Below are 13,880 nucleotides of genomic sequence, written 5' to 3' on the forward strand. Positions count from 1 at the left end.
TAAAGCAATCTCAGACAACTGCTCTTTAAAGTATAACAGTTCATTCAAGAATAATGATCAAGTGACTACTATCTAAAATGAACAGCAACTAGTATACTGTAGTAAGCCTACTGTTGAAACAAACATTCATTTATGTAGAGAGAGAGAGCGTATGTGTGTGTGTACACAAGTGACAGTGTGTATGTGAGAGTGGGGGGAGAAGCTGAAGAACTAAGAAAACTACACTGGCAGATTTAACCTCCTTAAACCTAAAAAAAAAGGGTTATAAAAGACTCGCTAAACTACCTCCGCCCAGGAATGTCTTTGTGTCATTTCCCTGCTTCTTGTGTCCATGGGTTGACTTCACTTCAATACATTACATGTCACTGAGATGACGCTTTTATCCATCTATTGGGTGTCTTGCTCGGGGACAGGATACGAACCAGCCACCAGCACACCCTCTCTACTCCATGCAACACCATCACCCCTTCATCTACTAGTGTGTTTTCATCCTTTATGATTGTCTGCAATGTCCCTATATGTCACCTCCTGTGTCCAATCACCTGCTCCTCCCCAGTGTGTTTGCCATTTTTAATTTACCCAGAGACCTTGACTGTTGTTTTTAGAGGTTCCTTTTGCTTGTACCTGCTCCCTTCTGGCCAGATCTTTGAGTTATTAAAGGTTATTTTGTTTAAAACCTGCCAGTACAAAATAAGACAAAGACAAACCAACACTGTGACATTAATCGGTTGTAGGGAAGTCAAAGGAATGTCCGTCCTCCCGTCCTGGACCAAGGCAAGTTTATTTTCATTCATTTCAACAACAAGGCGATTGTGTCCAAAGCGCCTTACTCTGTTGTTTCTTGCACACGCAGCCCTCTGTTTGTACCTGCTCACACCGAGCAGACTTGGACAGTGGGCAGAGAGTCTGTTGCCTGATTCACAGCGACTAAGCTGGACCAGAAATGATTGGCAGGACAGCGCTGGTTCTCCTGAGCTCATGCCAAAGCACAGGACCCCCGGGGTGTCCATGCCCTCGTCCAATGAGACCTCGGCGCTGAGTTTCCCCGGGAGGCAGAACCAACGTCTTGTGGAGTTTTGGTGTAATGTCCACTGGAAACCTGTAAACCAGTGCGGGCCACAACTCACCCTTTGTTACAAGCTGGATGCTGAGGTGCTGAACAGAACTGTTTATGATTAATACCTTGACATGGCAATCAAAAGCAGTAGAAGGATGGCGAAGGCCAGGGCTGACTTTTTCTTCTTCTTTTTTTCTCCGTCAAATTAGACATTAGGAGAAACAATGTGGTTGTGTGTCTCAAAACTGTCTGACAGTCGGCTCTGCTTATTTCTAAAAGTTGATTAATTCATGCGGTTTTAATACAGACTCTGTGTTGTGATCAGTATTTATGTTGCCAGGAACATCAATGTGGGAGTCAGTAAAACTACAGTCTGTGTGTGTATGTATATGCTAATGAAACATTATGCCATATTTGAATGCTGTGTGATCACATATGTGTTTGTTTCGGTCTATTGCTGGTAATAAGAAATGTTTTAAATATCACCAGCCTCATCTTTCAATTACTGCTGAGAAATTTGAAAAAGCAAATCAAATTGCACCACGCGTGATGCAGGCCCCCAGTTTTATGTGGTCACACAAACCGTATCCCTGTTTTTTGTTTTGTTTCTGAACTCTCAACCATGAGTCTGATTGAGCTCCAGGGTTGCACTGCTGAACAAAACAACCAAAAACAGTATAGCAGGTTTCTGTCATTTGTAAATCCACTATTTCGACTCTTTCTTTTTTTCTTGGGATGAGAATGCAGCCTTCGCAGAGACACAGCAGAATGACACAGCAACATGATTGTTTTGATGAAGGTTTATTATCACTGCCGTCTGCGACACGGATGAGCAGGTAAATCTGGTGTACCTCGCACATTTGGACCTTGTTGACCCGCTACACCAGAGGTGCAGGTTTCAGGTTGTGCTCGCAGAATGTAGCAATTAAGGACCCTCAGGTGGTCACCCTTCATCTCTCATTGAGTGCTGAAATTGCATCCCAGTCTTCTCCTGAATTTTTACCTGTTTGGTACCCAAAGCTGCCTTTCACTTCAATATGCTAAAGGAAGGACACACAATCCATGGAATGACCTTTTGACCCACAGAATTGCTTTCAGACCTGTTTTGGATGCCCCATATACTTAGGGCTAACATTTGACTCGACTCATCTTGACTGACTGCAGAGACAGAAACCATGCATCCTAATGACAAACTATCTTATTGTCATTTCTTAAATCTGCCAAACCACCACCTACTAAGGGCTTCAGATATGACTCAGCGTGAGCTCTGGTGTGTTTAAACGTATATCTCCCTTATCCTATCCTATGTTGTATGGAATTCAACGTGTCAAGACATTTTATAAATGAACAGATGCTAATGATTTGTTGTTGTTGATATTCTATCTCTCACAGAATGAACACTTAGCATCTTGTACAGATGTCTGTCACTTGTTGAGCCATCTGCTGCTAACCCTCTGTCTAACCCCTGACATCAATGAGACACGGACTACGCCTGTCTCCTGAGGTTGGAGAACCTGCGCTCACAGAGGCCAGAAAGCAGCATACATATTCAGTACCAGGCTCCTCACCTCACTCGTCATCCCGACCCGCATGGCAGCACAGCATCTGCATTAACCCAGCAAGAGCTTTAACAGCCTTGCCTCTGTCCATAAAACTCACTGAGTGAGGAACAGGAATATGGGGCGCCGTTTGTAAAATGTTGCACGTTCTAAAATCCTGCGCAGTTTTCGTACATTTAGCGTTATCATATGAATAAAAAAAGCAGGACAATATTCACATGTCACTTTTTCAAACATTTAGAGACAAAATCATGTAAATACATGCAACAACTTTTCCAAGTACAATGTTTGGCAGTAACAAAAAGTTGTTAAATAATATAAATATTAAATGTAAATATAAGTGTTAAATGTAAATCTAAATGTTAAATCTATATCTAAATGTTAAATCTATATCTAAATGTTAAATCTAAATCTAAATATTAAATCTAAATCTAAATGTTAAATCTAAATCTAAATGTTAAATCTATATCTAAATGTTAAATCTATATCTAAATGTTAAATCTATATCTAAATGTTAAATCTAAATCTAAATGTTAAATCTAAATCTAAATGTTAAATCTATATCTAAATGTTAAATCTATATCTAAATGTTAAATCTAAATCTAAATGTTAAATCTATATCTAAATGTTAAATCTAAATGTAAATCTAAATGTTGAGTTGGCATGTTAGACTCGAGGATCGAACATTCCCATATTTACGGTAATTGTGTTCCCGTTGTGTAACAACGCATGGAGAAAGCGCGGTATTTTAGTCACTTCATGCTGCAAGGCAAGATGGCCAGTCCTGAACTAGCCCTTGTCATAGAGCGAGCTGTTGCAGCTGGCGTTAGGGCGGCCCTCCAAGACCGACCGACGCCTACACCAGGAACAAGTCTCGTCGCAACAGACACCACATCATTGCCGTCGGTAAGTTCGTAAATACGGTTGTTTTTTAAGGGGGAAGGGTAGCTAGCAAGCTAACTATGCTAGCTAGCTAATTCTCCAATTAGCCATGTTGAAGCCTACAAAGCTACCACAGGGATTAATGGCAGGTCTTGACATTAGCACCCGCCAAATGCAGATACATTTCGGCTGCGGCGGGTAAAGCGGTCGCTCCCGTTAGCCACTTTGATGGGTGGAATTCTATATATCTCCGTGTACTTGTTATACGGACTGTCTCGTGTTCAGTGTGTTACGTCTAAGATATTATGTCCCTTAAAATGCTGCCGTAGGGGAAAACGGGTGGTTATAGGCAAAAGGGTGTTGGTACTGTGTCATGAGTGCATCCTCCACCAGCCCAGAATGCTCTGTTACTTTGGTGGCAGCGATGGTTCATGTGCACCGACTACGGCCCGCCTCGACTAAGTGACGCGTCGGCATCTATGCGCCTCCTCGGTTTAGCTTAGCTCTTTCAGATTAGCTAGTAGGCTGAATCCACTTCTGAGAGCTATGCGCCGCCGGAACCAGGCGTAGAGATGAAGACCCGTTTAACAGCTCATGGCTATTCGGCAGATGGTCGGCCAGCTGAGATCCATATTGACCTGCCTGCGCCGTTTTCTAAAATAATAAACTCATTGTAGGGTTGTCAAGCCTCACGCATTATCCGTGAGACACACGCATTTCAACCACCTCACACGCCACACTTTGATAAGGACACGCCAAACAAGTTGTCCTGCTAACGTTGATGCTGCGCACGTATCATTTTCCCCTCGGCGTACGCTCGTTACTAGGCAACATACAGCGCGAACACACGTGTCCGGTGGATGCTTTTGATGAAACAAGGCGCATTTAACATTTAGTGACTGTACATATACATATATATATATACATATATACATAACTATATATATATATGTATATATATAGTTTTTTCTTGATTTGGCTGTTGCTGATTATTTTAACGGAACTGACAACCCGGTTCATAAATTAGACCAATTAATAAAATGTATGCAATACTGCATACTAAAAATAAAAACTCTACCTAGTCAACTAATGACGTGCCTGTGTCGATAGCAAATGTTATTATTTGGAGCACTGCATTAATGTGATGTTTTAATTTCTTTAGGTATCAGCAGTGATTTCATCACCAAGTACAGCGACCACATCACAGAGATCGGTAGGTTTTGAATTCATGAGAGACCTGGTACCAAGCCTGTTATGTTGTTATCAAAACCTTTTGGCTGCGGGGCAGCCCCGATTATAGTAAACCTGTGATTGACCACCATAAATAACTACATGGTAAAAACTAGAGCTGCAACTAACGATTATTTTAATAATCGATTCATCTGTCGATTATTTGTTCGATTAATCGATGAATCGGATAAAAAAATAAAAAATGTAAAAACATTAATTTCCAACCCTTTATTGAAAAATAGAACTGACTGTGCACTTTCTAAATATGTTTTGCACTAACAGATTGCTCCTTGAACATCCCTAAGTAAGCAAATAAAATGGACTAACACAAAAAACATACACACATTGCATGATGTATACTTTACAGCCGCCAAATTAAATATATTAGGCACAAAATCATGAATCATTGCCGTGGTGCTCCCGTACCAGGCCATGTCGAATTTCAAAGCCCCTCACGAAAATATCCCGGACCGACCTTTCTCCTGATTTCCACCCGGACAACAATATTGCTGCACCACCCGTCACTGGGCGCGCTGTTTCAGACCGAACAATAATAAAGGTTACACCTTGAAGTCGAGCGCGGCGATTAGAACGTGAAACTACTGGCGCTGCAAAGACAACCGCAGCACCCCCCCCCCCCCCCCCCGTTGCCGCTAGGACCCGCACCCCCCATTTCAGTGTGAAATACCTGGGAGGATTTAGGTCGCATTGGTTTCTCTGCCTCCGCATGTTTCAGAACAGTATTAAGGGTCTCTCCGATGGTCTTTCCTTTACCTCAGCTCTGCTCTTTTTTATTTATTTTTCTTAGCAACGCTCTGCTGCGCGAGCGCTCAACTTTTTTTTTCTCTCAGCTCTGCGCGCGCAACTTTCTTTTAATACTCAAACATAATAGTCGCGCGACACAACGAATCGATAATGAAATTCGTTGCCAACGCTTTTAATAATCGATTTTAATCGATTTCATCGATTCGTTGTTGCAGCCCTAGTAAAAACCATAAAATTACTGGCCATGGACAAACAACTGACGTGTCATGACATGGATTAGATGTCCCCAGTATCCTGGCAGTAGATACTCAACAAGGTGGTCAAGGTTTCTGTTGACGCCACCGATAACTGAACTTAGGTATAAGAACTGCCTCGTTCTGTTAGGGGGCAAGGAGGTTCTTGACAGTCTGCAGAGCACGTAGCTGTTGTGACCTTTCCTCCCTTGCAAGGAAATAAACAGAGAAAGACATATTTGACTCAGAGCCTTTGTTTCTTACTTTACGATTATCTGTGCAAAATCTTCCACCACAACTTTCTGCAATGCATGTTAAGAGATGCTGAAGAGGTTAGGGCATTGACCCTGTTGTGATTTCACATATTTAAAATTGTTCACTCTTAACACAGGTACCTCTTCCATCTTTTCCCCAACGAAGTGGTGCAAGACCGGGGTTAATAAGACGAAGACCTTACAAAACATTCACAAAGGACATTGTGTGTTTGCCTTGGTCGACAAACACAATCTTCTCCATACCAAGAGGAGACACCAGAACGAAATTAGCGGAAGATGGCCTCATTGGCAAAATATCATTTTCATCCGAGTGGTCTGAAGTCCAATTAAAATTGGAAATAACAGCCATCTTTAGAGCCACGTTCGGATTGTCGGAGAACCAGGAATTCCCATTTGAATATTTATGCACCATAAAGGGATGTAAAAAACTGATGAAACCCAAGGTCACCAACTCTTTTCCATGGGGAGGAAAAGAAGTTGCGTCCATCTGCTCAAACACATGCCTGTACATTTTAGCAGGAATGCAGAGACCTGCCGAGGTAAACATTTTTCTCTTCCAATCTTTTGTATAGTTATTATTCTTTTTGATTTACATAAATATGTAATATAAGAGGTATTACAGTTTATATTCAGGTATGTCCCTGCTATATTCTAAGATATTAGGCCCACACAGTGTGTCAATGTTTGCATGAAGTGAAATAAATCTGATTATTAAAAATAAAAAACATATGAAATAACTTTTTTGGCTAATGGTAAACAACCCTCTTTCTGCTCAGGAGGAATTTATAGCAGTGTCTGATGACAGTGACTTTGAAGATCCTGCACCACGGAGAAGGAGAGGTTGGTCAATGTTTTTGTGCTATTACAAGAAGTGAGACTTGTATCTGAAGGGAGACTAAGTGTTTTTTATCATTCAGTGACTCGGGGAGAGGCATTGTGTACATCCCTGATGGAAACTCAAGGAAGAGATCAGCAGGCAGAGTCCAGAGCCCATACAGATCAGCAGGCAGAGTCCAGATCCCATACAGAGTCCAGATCCCATACAGATCAGCAGGCAGAGTCCAGATCCCATACAGATCAGCAGGCAGAGTCCAGATCCCATACAGAGTCCAGATCCCATACAGATCAGCAGGCAGAGTCCAGATCCCAGGCAGATCAGCAGGCAGAGTCCAGAGCTCAGGCAGAGTGGGGAAGGGAAGGACAGACTGGAAGGCTGGATGCACATGTGATCCCTAATCACTTTGCAGATTTTTTGTACGGTACTTTTTTGTGTTCAATAAAATGTTGCAGTGATATGTATATGTCTGCATGTTCACTATATAATAATATTGCCTTTACAAATATATTATCTAGTATTTAATCTACGAAATTACACTGCATGTTAAACATGTTTTTTTTCCAGTAGTTCAATAATTGTTTCAATTATTTCCCACTATTTAACAATGCACCTGTTTCAGCCCTGTGGATTATGAGGAAGATGAAGCTGTGGATGAGGCCATAAGACGCAGTCTTTTGGAAGAGTCGGTCTTGCTTGATTCAAGGTATATTTTTCATAAAAAAATGTCTTGTATTATATGCAGTGCTGTTGAATTATCTTTAAACAATACTATCCAAACTATTATTCATATTTTCCTGTCTAGTTATTCCATTTATGTAGTAAATCACATTGAACGTGCCTCTATAATAATTAACACCGTATTTCTATCCAAAGTACTATGTATTTAGTTTAATTGTGCAACACAGATTTTCTAAATGGATTAAGTACACAAGGCTATAAAACACTGTGACAAATATCCTATTTATATTCAGTTTGTTTTGGTTTCAAGGTCTTCAGAAGTTTTGACCAGAGAAGAGATAACTGGAATTCTGAAAGCACATGCCGAAATGGTTGTTACCCCAACGCCGAGACCAATCTTCATAAGCCGGAGTAATGTTTGGACCACTGCCTTTCGGCAATTCAACAGACCCAGATTTTCAGAGAGCTCTGGAATGCTTTATGTCACGTTTGCAAGTGATGAAATGGAGGAAGATGCTGAAGATTTGGGAGGGCCACGACGAGAGTTCTTTCGTTTGCTTGTGAGGGCTATCTTCCAAGGCAGTGGAGCATTTGAAGGTAAAATATCCGTGTCTAGGAAATCCTTATTTTGTGTAGATTGTAATTCCACTCACCATACCTAAAGTTTCCAGTTCCTGCATTTGAGAAATATTCCCACAGTTTGACGTTGCCACACGATTGAGATGGTGTTTCTTGAGGACTTTACAGGATTTTTCACTGTACGTGTGTGGTTTTACACACACATACATTGCATTGAGGATTTGCCAAAAGGCCACCAACGTTTGTGAAACCTCACCAATAGTTTCCACTAAATCCTACGCACTGCAGCTTTAAGATTTTAGTTTCCTACACCTTTACTCCAATTCCAGCCACTGAATTGTGGGGGCAATGTGTGAACAGTGGTGGCCACTGACACTAGTTAATATATTCCTCCGATGCTTGTTTGAACTTGAACAGTCTTTAAAATGTTTTTAAAGTAGCATGCATGCCAGTTGACCTGGTGAGCTGATTTTGTTGTATAATGCTGTTATGTTTGTTTTTCTTTTCCTCAGAGTCTCCCAACGGGTTTACTCCAAAGCTGAACATAGCTCATGTGCAAAACGGAGTGTACAGAACCATTGGAAAGATGATGTCTACCATAATAGTCCAAGGTGGTGAACCACCAGCATTCCTTGCACCACATGTAGTGGACTACATTGTGACTGAAGATATCCTGCAAGTACGTGTCACTCCTGATGACATAGCTGACGCGGAGTTAAGGGATTCTCTGAAGAAGGTATTAGTATAAAACCAATTATGCTTTAATATGCATGGGATACAGATTCAACTGTTGTCTGTTTCTTGGAATGTCCATGGTAATGTGGGCCTTATCTTGTTTCCTGAGTTTGCTGTTACATGAAAAGGTAATTTCTAAAGTTTTTTTAAATAGTAAATTCTGCAATTGATCTCATCTTCAGGTCAAACAAGCAAGCACAGTGGATGAGCTAGAGGAAGCGCTGGACTGCTGTGACACATGGAGATTTCAGATTGAGGGTCTTCCAAACCCAGTCACCATGGACAGAAGAAATGAATTTATTAGGAATGCAACATTGTATCATGTCATCTTGCATCAACAAAGTTGCTTCAATCAACTGATGGATGGTCTATCCTACTATGGAGTAAGTGAAAGTAATGTATTACTTATGGGACAAACATCAACCATGGTGTACACAACAGCGAGTTCTGCAACAAAAACTATTCCCATGGTTCCTTTCTTCCCCCCGAAAGGTACTTCCACTTCTGAGGGAACATCGTAGCATGAGAATCTTTCTTGACATGCCTGAGAAGAGAGATGAGGTCACAGCAGAAGTTCTTGCTTGCCTCTTAAAGCCAAGCTACTCTGTCCTGGGCAGCAACAAAAGGCCAAAAGAGGAGCTCATGGTTGTAAAGTTCAGAGAATTTCTCCAGTGTGTGGAGAGTAAGTGGGCACATGCACTCTTCACTTCATGCCACTTGTGTCTGTAGAGACCGTGTGCTAATTATTTTGAAGCTGCAATAATGTTGTTCTCATATGTGGGTTGTTTTGTTTTAAGATAAAGAGCTTGGTGAAATCCTTGGGGCCAGAACACTGACTGAAGAAGAGAAGGACTTCGTTCAGAACTTGGGCCTCGGTCACATCCTGGCTTTTGCAACAGGGAGCAGCAAAATTCCAGCTGTTGGATTCCAGCCAAATCCCAAAATCGTCTTCATTCATGACGAGATTAAGCGTCATCCGGTTGCGCACACCTGCTCAAATGAGCTTCTCATATTTGTCAATGCCAAAAACATTGCTGATGATGACGAATTTGAGTACTGCTTTGTGGTGGCCCTGATGAATGGAGCCTTGTTTAGCACCATTTAAGGACACTTGTAGTGACGGCACATTGTCACACATGGTTTAAGTGTGTTTCGACTACTGACCTGTCAACTGCATTGTATATTTATGTTCCAGTGGCTATAGTTAACTTTACAATGTTTAGGATAACCTACAAATGTTGCTATGATGGTTTTGTAGGATATGATCCAAATAAAGACTAGATGTGAGCAGAAACTTTTTTTTTTATTAAGGTTACACTCAAAGTATCTGAAAAATAATGATTCCAAAAAGGGTTAAATTAATTCAAAATTCCATCAAGAGAAGGAAAAACAAAACAAATCAAAACTTATCCCACATGGGCACTTAACAGACTTTAGATGACGACCAGACAGGGAACACATGACACAACTTCAATACCCGAGGGGAACCAAACAAGTAACAGTAGAAAATAAGCAGACTGATCAACAGAACATGTATGGTAAATGTTGATGGGAAAATCCAAGAGGGCATTACTCAGAATGCAAATGTGAGCTTACAATTTTACTGAAAACAAACTGCTGCACTCTTTGAAATAATGTCTTTCCATTGTTATGGTCATTTTCAAGAGGGTTTACAGTGAGGGAAAGCTCCTGTAAATCCCATCTTTGTAATGGGCAAAATGAATCTACTCCATACATAGGAGTTGGTGCTGCGGGCTCATTACAGAGCTGTTCTAATGCAGTGTCTGGGTTGTGGAGGTTCTGCAGATGGCGGTCTAATGTGAAAAGCTGCAGAGGGGTTCGGTTTCCCTCTGAGGACACTGAATGATTATTAAAAGCAGCCCCGAATTCATTTAATGTGCGATTAATTCTAGGAATGTAAACATAATGAAGAGCAAATATATCTGTTTCATTGTCCAAGTCTAGCACATTCATTGACTCCAGTTCATAAAAAATGGGTGAGTAGACATGACTGCAATTATTATTTAAGTCCCTGTTAAAACGTTCAATGCGCTGGTTATGTACAGAGCTTCCTGTTAAAACAGATTCTTCTCCTCTGCTTTCCCGCATATCCTCCCAAACAAGAACATTCTCTCCCCCCAAGTCAGTTCTGATATGCAGAGGTCTGCCAAACTGTCTTATTGCTGTAGTGAAAAGCTGTTTAACGGTTTCAGACCGATTGTTGTTAGAGCACTGGAGAAACATGAGCATCCTACTGTAGCCGTCCATTGCACCATGTACAACTAATTTCCATCTTATCAGTTTATGGTTACCATCCAGGTGCCAGATAAAATTTGGACATGGCACAGAATAAACACGCCTGGATATCGTTGTTCTCCGCCTGGACTCAACACCCCCAGAATCAACCCTTTTAATTGACTCTCTTAACCTCTTTCTTTGCACCACAATGTCCCTTGAACGCATATGTCCATTAAGCATGACCTCTCCCACATGAGGATGTTCTGCTTTAATCTGAGATACTGCAGAATCTAATTCCTCATCACTAAATTGTACAAACTTTGTTCTTGAGATGTTGTGCTCCCTCATGAGTTTGTACAGGGTTGGTCTGGAAATGCAGAGGATGGAAGCAACTTCTGTCAGTGTGGTCTTTAATGACAGCACATTTTCGATATCTTGTTTGGAAATGTAGCTCTGCTGTCCAAGGTTACCATCCTGGAAGAACAGCAAAGTGGATACTTGAAACATAATACAGCTTTGAATTACAGTCATTCACTTTTTACTTAAGATACCAAAAGATTTAAGTTCCAACAACCGTGTTTAAACAATTTCAATTGTGACTGAACAGAAACAAACATTCTCTATCTAACTTGAAAAATTAACTTAATGTATATGGGCAATTGACTCTTGCAAATGTATGAATGCAACATTTCCGACAAGATATGACCTAGATAATTCATAGATTTGCAATTGCAGCTACATACTACTCAATGGTACCCGCAGGACCTCGTTTGAAAACGACTAAAAAACACGCTTACAAAAAATGACAGGTCTTGAATTTGGTGAAAAGATGGAGGAGGTTTTGATAACAACATAACAGGCTTGGTACCAGGTCTCTCATGAATTCAAAACCTACCGATCTCTGTGATGTGGTCGCTGTACTTGGTGATGAAATCACTGCTGATACCTAAAGAAATTAAAACATCACATTAATGCAGTGCTCCAAATAATAACATTTGCTATCGACACAGGCACGTCATTAGTTGACTAGGTAGAGTTTTTATTTTTAGTATGCAGTATTGCATACATTTTATTAATTGGTCTAATTTATGAACCGGGTTGTCAGTTCCGTTAAAATAATCAGCAACAGCCAAATCAAGAAAAAACTATATATATACATATATATATATAGTTATGTATATATGTATATATATATATGTATATGTACAGTCACTAAATGTTAAATGCGCCTTGTTTCATCAAAAGCATCCACCGGACACGTGTGTTCGCGCTGTATGTTGCCTAGTAACGAGCGTACGCCGAGGGGAAAATGATACGTGCGCAGCATCAACGTTAGCAGGACAACTTGTTTGGCGTGTCCTTATCAAAGTGTGGCGTGTGAGGTGGTTGAAATGCGTGTGTCTCACGGATAATGCGTGAGGCTTGACAACCCTACAATGAGTTTATTATTTTAGAAAACGGCGCAGGCAGGTCAATATGGATCTCAGCTGGCCGACCATCTGCCGAATAGCCATGAGCTGTTAAACGGGTCTTCATCTCTACGCCTGGTTCCGGCGGCGCATAGCTCTCAGAAGTGGATTCAGCCTACTAGCTAATCTGAAAGAGCTAAGCTAAACCGAGGAGGCGCATAGATGCCGACGCGTCACTTAGTCGAGGCGGGCCGTAGTCGGTGCACATGAACCATCGCTGCCACCAAAGTAACAGAGCATTCTGGGCTGGTGGAGGATGCACTCATGACACAGTACCAACACCCTTTTGCCTATAACCACCCGTTTTCCCCTACGGCAGCATTTTAAGGGACATAATATCTTAGACGTAACACACTGAACACGAGACAGTCCGTATAACAAGTACACGGAGATATATAGAATTCCACCCATCAAAGTGGCTAACGGGAGCGACCGCTTTACCCGCCGCAGCCGAAATGTATCTGCATTTGGCGGGTGCTAATGTCAAGACCTGCCATTAATCCCTGTGGTAGCTTTGTAGGCTTCAACATGGCTAATTGGAGAATTAGCTAGCTAGCATAGTTAGCTTGCTAGCTACCCTTCCCCCTTAAAAAACAACCGTATTTACGAACTTACCGACGGCAATGATGTGGTGTCTGTTGCGACGAGACTTGTTCCTGGTGTAGGCGTCGGTCGGTCTTGGAGGGCCGCCCTAACGCCAGCTGCAACAGCTCGCTCTATGACAAGGGCTAGTTCAGGACTGGCCATCTTGCCTTGCAGCATGAAGTGACTAAAATACCGCGCTTTCTCCATGCGTTGTTACACAACGGGAACACAATTACCGTAAATATGGGAATGTTCGATCCTCGAGTCTAACATGCCAACTCAACATTTAGATTTACATTTAGATTTAACATTTAGATATAGATTTAACATTTAGATTTAGATTTAACATTTAGATATAGATTTAACATTTAGATATAGATTTAACATTTAGATTTAGATTTAACATTTAGATTTAGATTTAACATTTAGATATAGATTTAACATTTAGATATAGATTTAACATTTAGATATAGATTTAACATTTAGATTTAGATTTAACATTTAGATTTAGATTTAATATTTAGATTTAGATTTAACATTTAGATATAGATTTAACATTTAGATATAGATTTAACATTTAGATTTACATTTAACACTTATATTTACATTTAATATTTATATTATTTAACAACTTTTTGTTACTGCCAAACATTGTACTTGGAAAAGTTGTTGCATGTATTTACATGATTTTGTCTCTAAATGTTTGAAAAAGTGACATGTGAATATTGTCCTGCTTTTTTTATTCATATGATAACGC

At 40.7% G+C, this 13,880-nt stretch overlaps 2 protein-coding genes across 2 annotated transcripts; one reads left to right on the forward strand and one right to left on the reverse strand.

Moving 5' to 3' along the window:
* Positions 1 to 3,262: 3,262 nt before the first annotated feature.
* On the forward strand, positions 3,263 to 9,936 carry LOC134132803 (G2/M phase-specific E3 ubiquitin-protein ligase-like). Its single transcript, XM_062564909.1, has 9 exons — positions 3,263 to 3,522; positions 4,661 to 4,711; positions 6,118 to 6,841; positions 7,459 to 7,542; positions 7,828 to 8,114; positions 8,609 to 8,832; positions 9,014 to 9,214; positions 9,324 to 9,513; positions 9,629 to 9,936. Exons 5-9 carry the CDS (start codon positions 7,886 to 7,888, stop codon positions 9,934 to 9,936), a joined length of 1,152 nt encoding a protein of 383 aa, XP_062420893.1. The 5' UTR covers positions 3,263 to 3,522; positions 4,661 to 4,711; positions 6,118 to 6,841; positions 7,459 to 7,542; positions 7,828 to 7,885.
* Positions 9,937 to 10,168: 232 nt separating this feature from the next.
* On the reverse strand, positions 10,169 to 13,411 carry LOC134132820 (uncharacterized). The gene is made up of 3 exons (XM_062565063.1): positions 13,154 to 13,411; positions 11,965 to 12,015; positions 10,169 to 11,543 (listed from the first exon to the last, which is right to left on the reverse strand). The coding sequence occupies exons 1-3, from the start codon at positions 13,328 to 13,330 to the stop codon at positions 10,401 to 10,403; spliced, it is 1,371 nt and encodes a 456-aa protein (XP_062421047.1). The 5' UTR covers positions 13,331 to 13,411; the 3' UTR covers positions 10,169 to 10,400.
* Between the last annotated feature and the right edge of the window lie 469 nt (positions 13,412 to 13,880).

This window comes from Pungitius pungitius, chromosome 10, assembly GCF_949316345.1.
Source record: "Pungitius pungitius chromosome 10, fPunPun2.1, whole genome shotgun sequence".
NCBI classification, from domain to species: Eukaryota; Metazoa; Chordata; class Actinopteri; order Perciformes; family Gasterosteidae; genus Pungitius; species Pungitius pungitius.

Coding starts and splice junctions, on each gene's coding strand:
- LOC134132820 (XM_062565063.1), bottom strand. CDS start 13,330: ATGGAGAAAGCGCGGTATTTTAGTCACTTCATGCTGCAAGGCAAGATG. Junction 12,016..13,153: donor ACACCACATCATTGCCGTCG/GTAAGTTCGTAA, acceptor TAATTTCTTTAG/GTATCAGCAGTGATTTCATC. Junction 11,544..11,964: donor CGACCACATCACAGAGATCG/GTAGGTTTTGAA, acceptor CTGTTCTTCCAG/GATGGTAACCTTGGACAGCA.
- LOC134132803 (XM_062564909.1), top strand. CDS start 7,886: ATGGTTGTTACCCCAACGCCGAGACCAATCTTCATAAGCCGGAGTAAT. Junction 8,833..9,013: donor TAAGGGATTCTCTGAAGAAG/GTATTAGTATAA, acceptor TCTCATCTTCAG/GTCAAACAAGCAAGCACAGT. Junction 9,514..9,628: donor ATTTCTCCAGTGTGTGGAGA/GTAAGTGGGCAC, acceptor TTTTGTTTTAAG/ATAAAGAGCTTGGTGAAATC.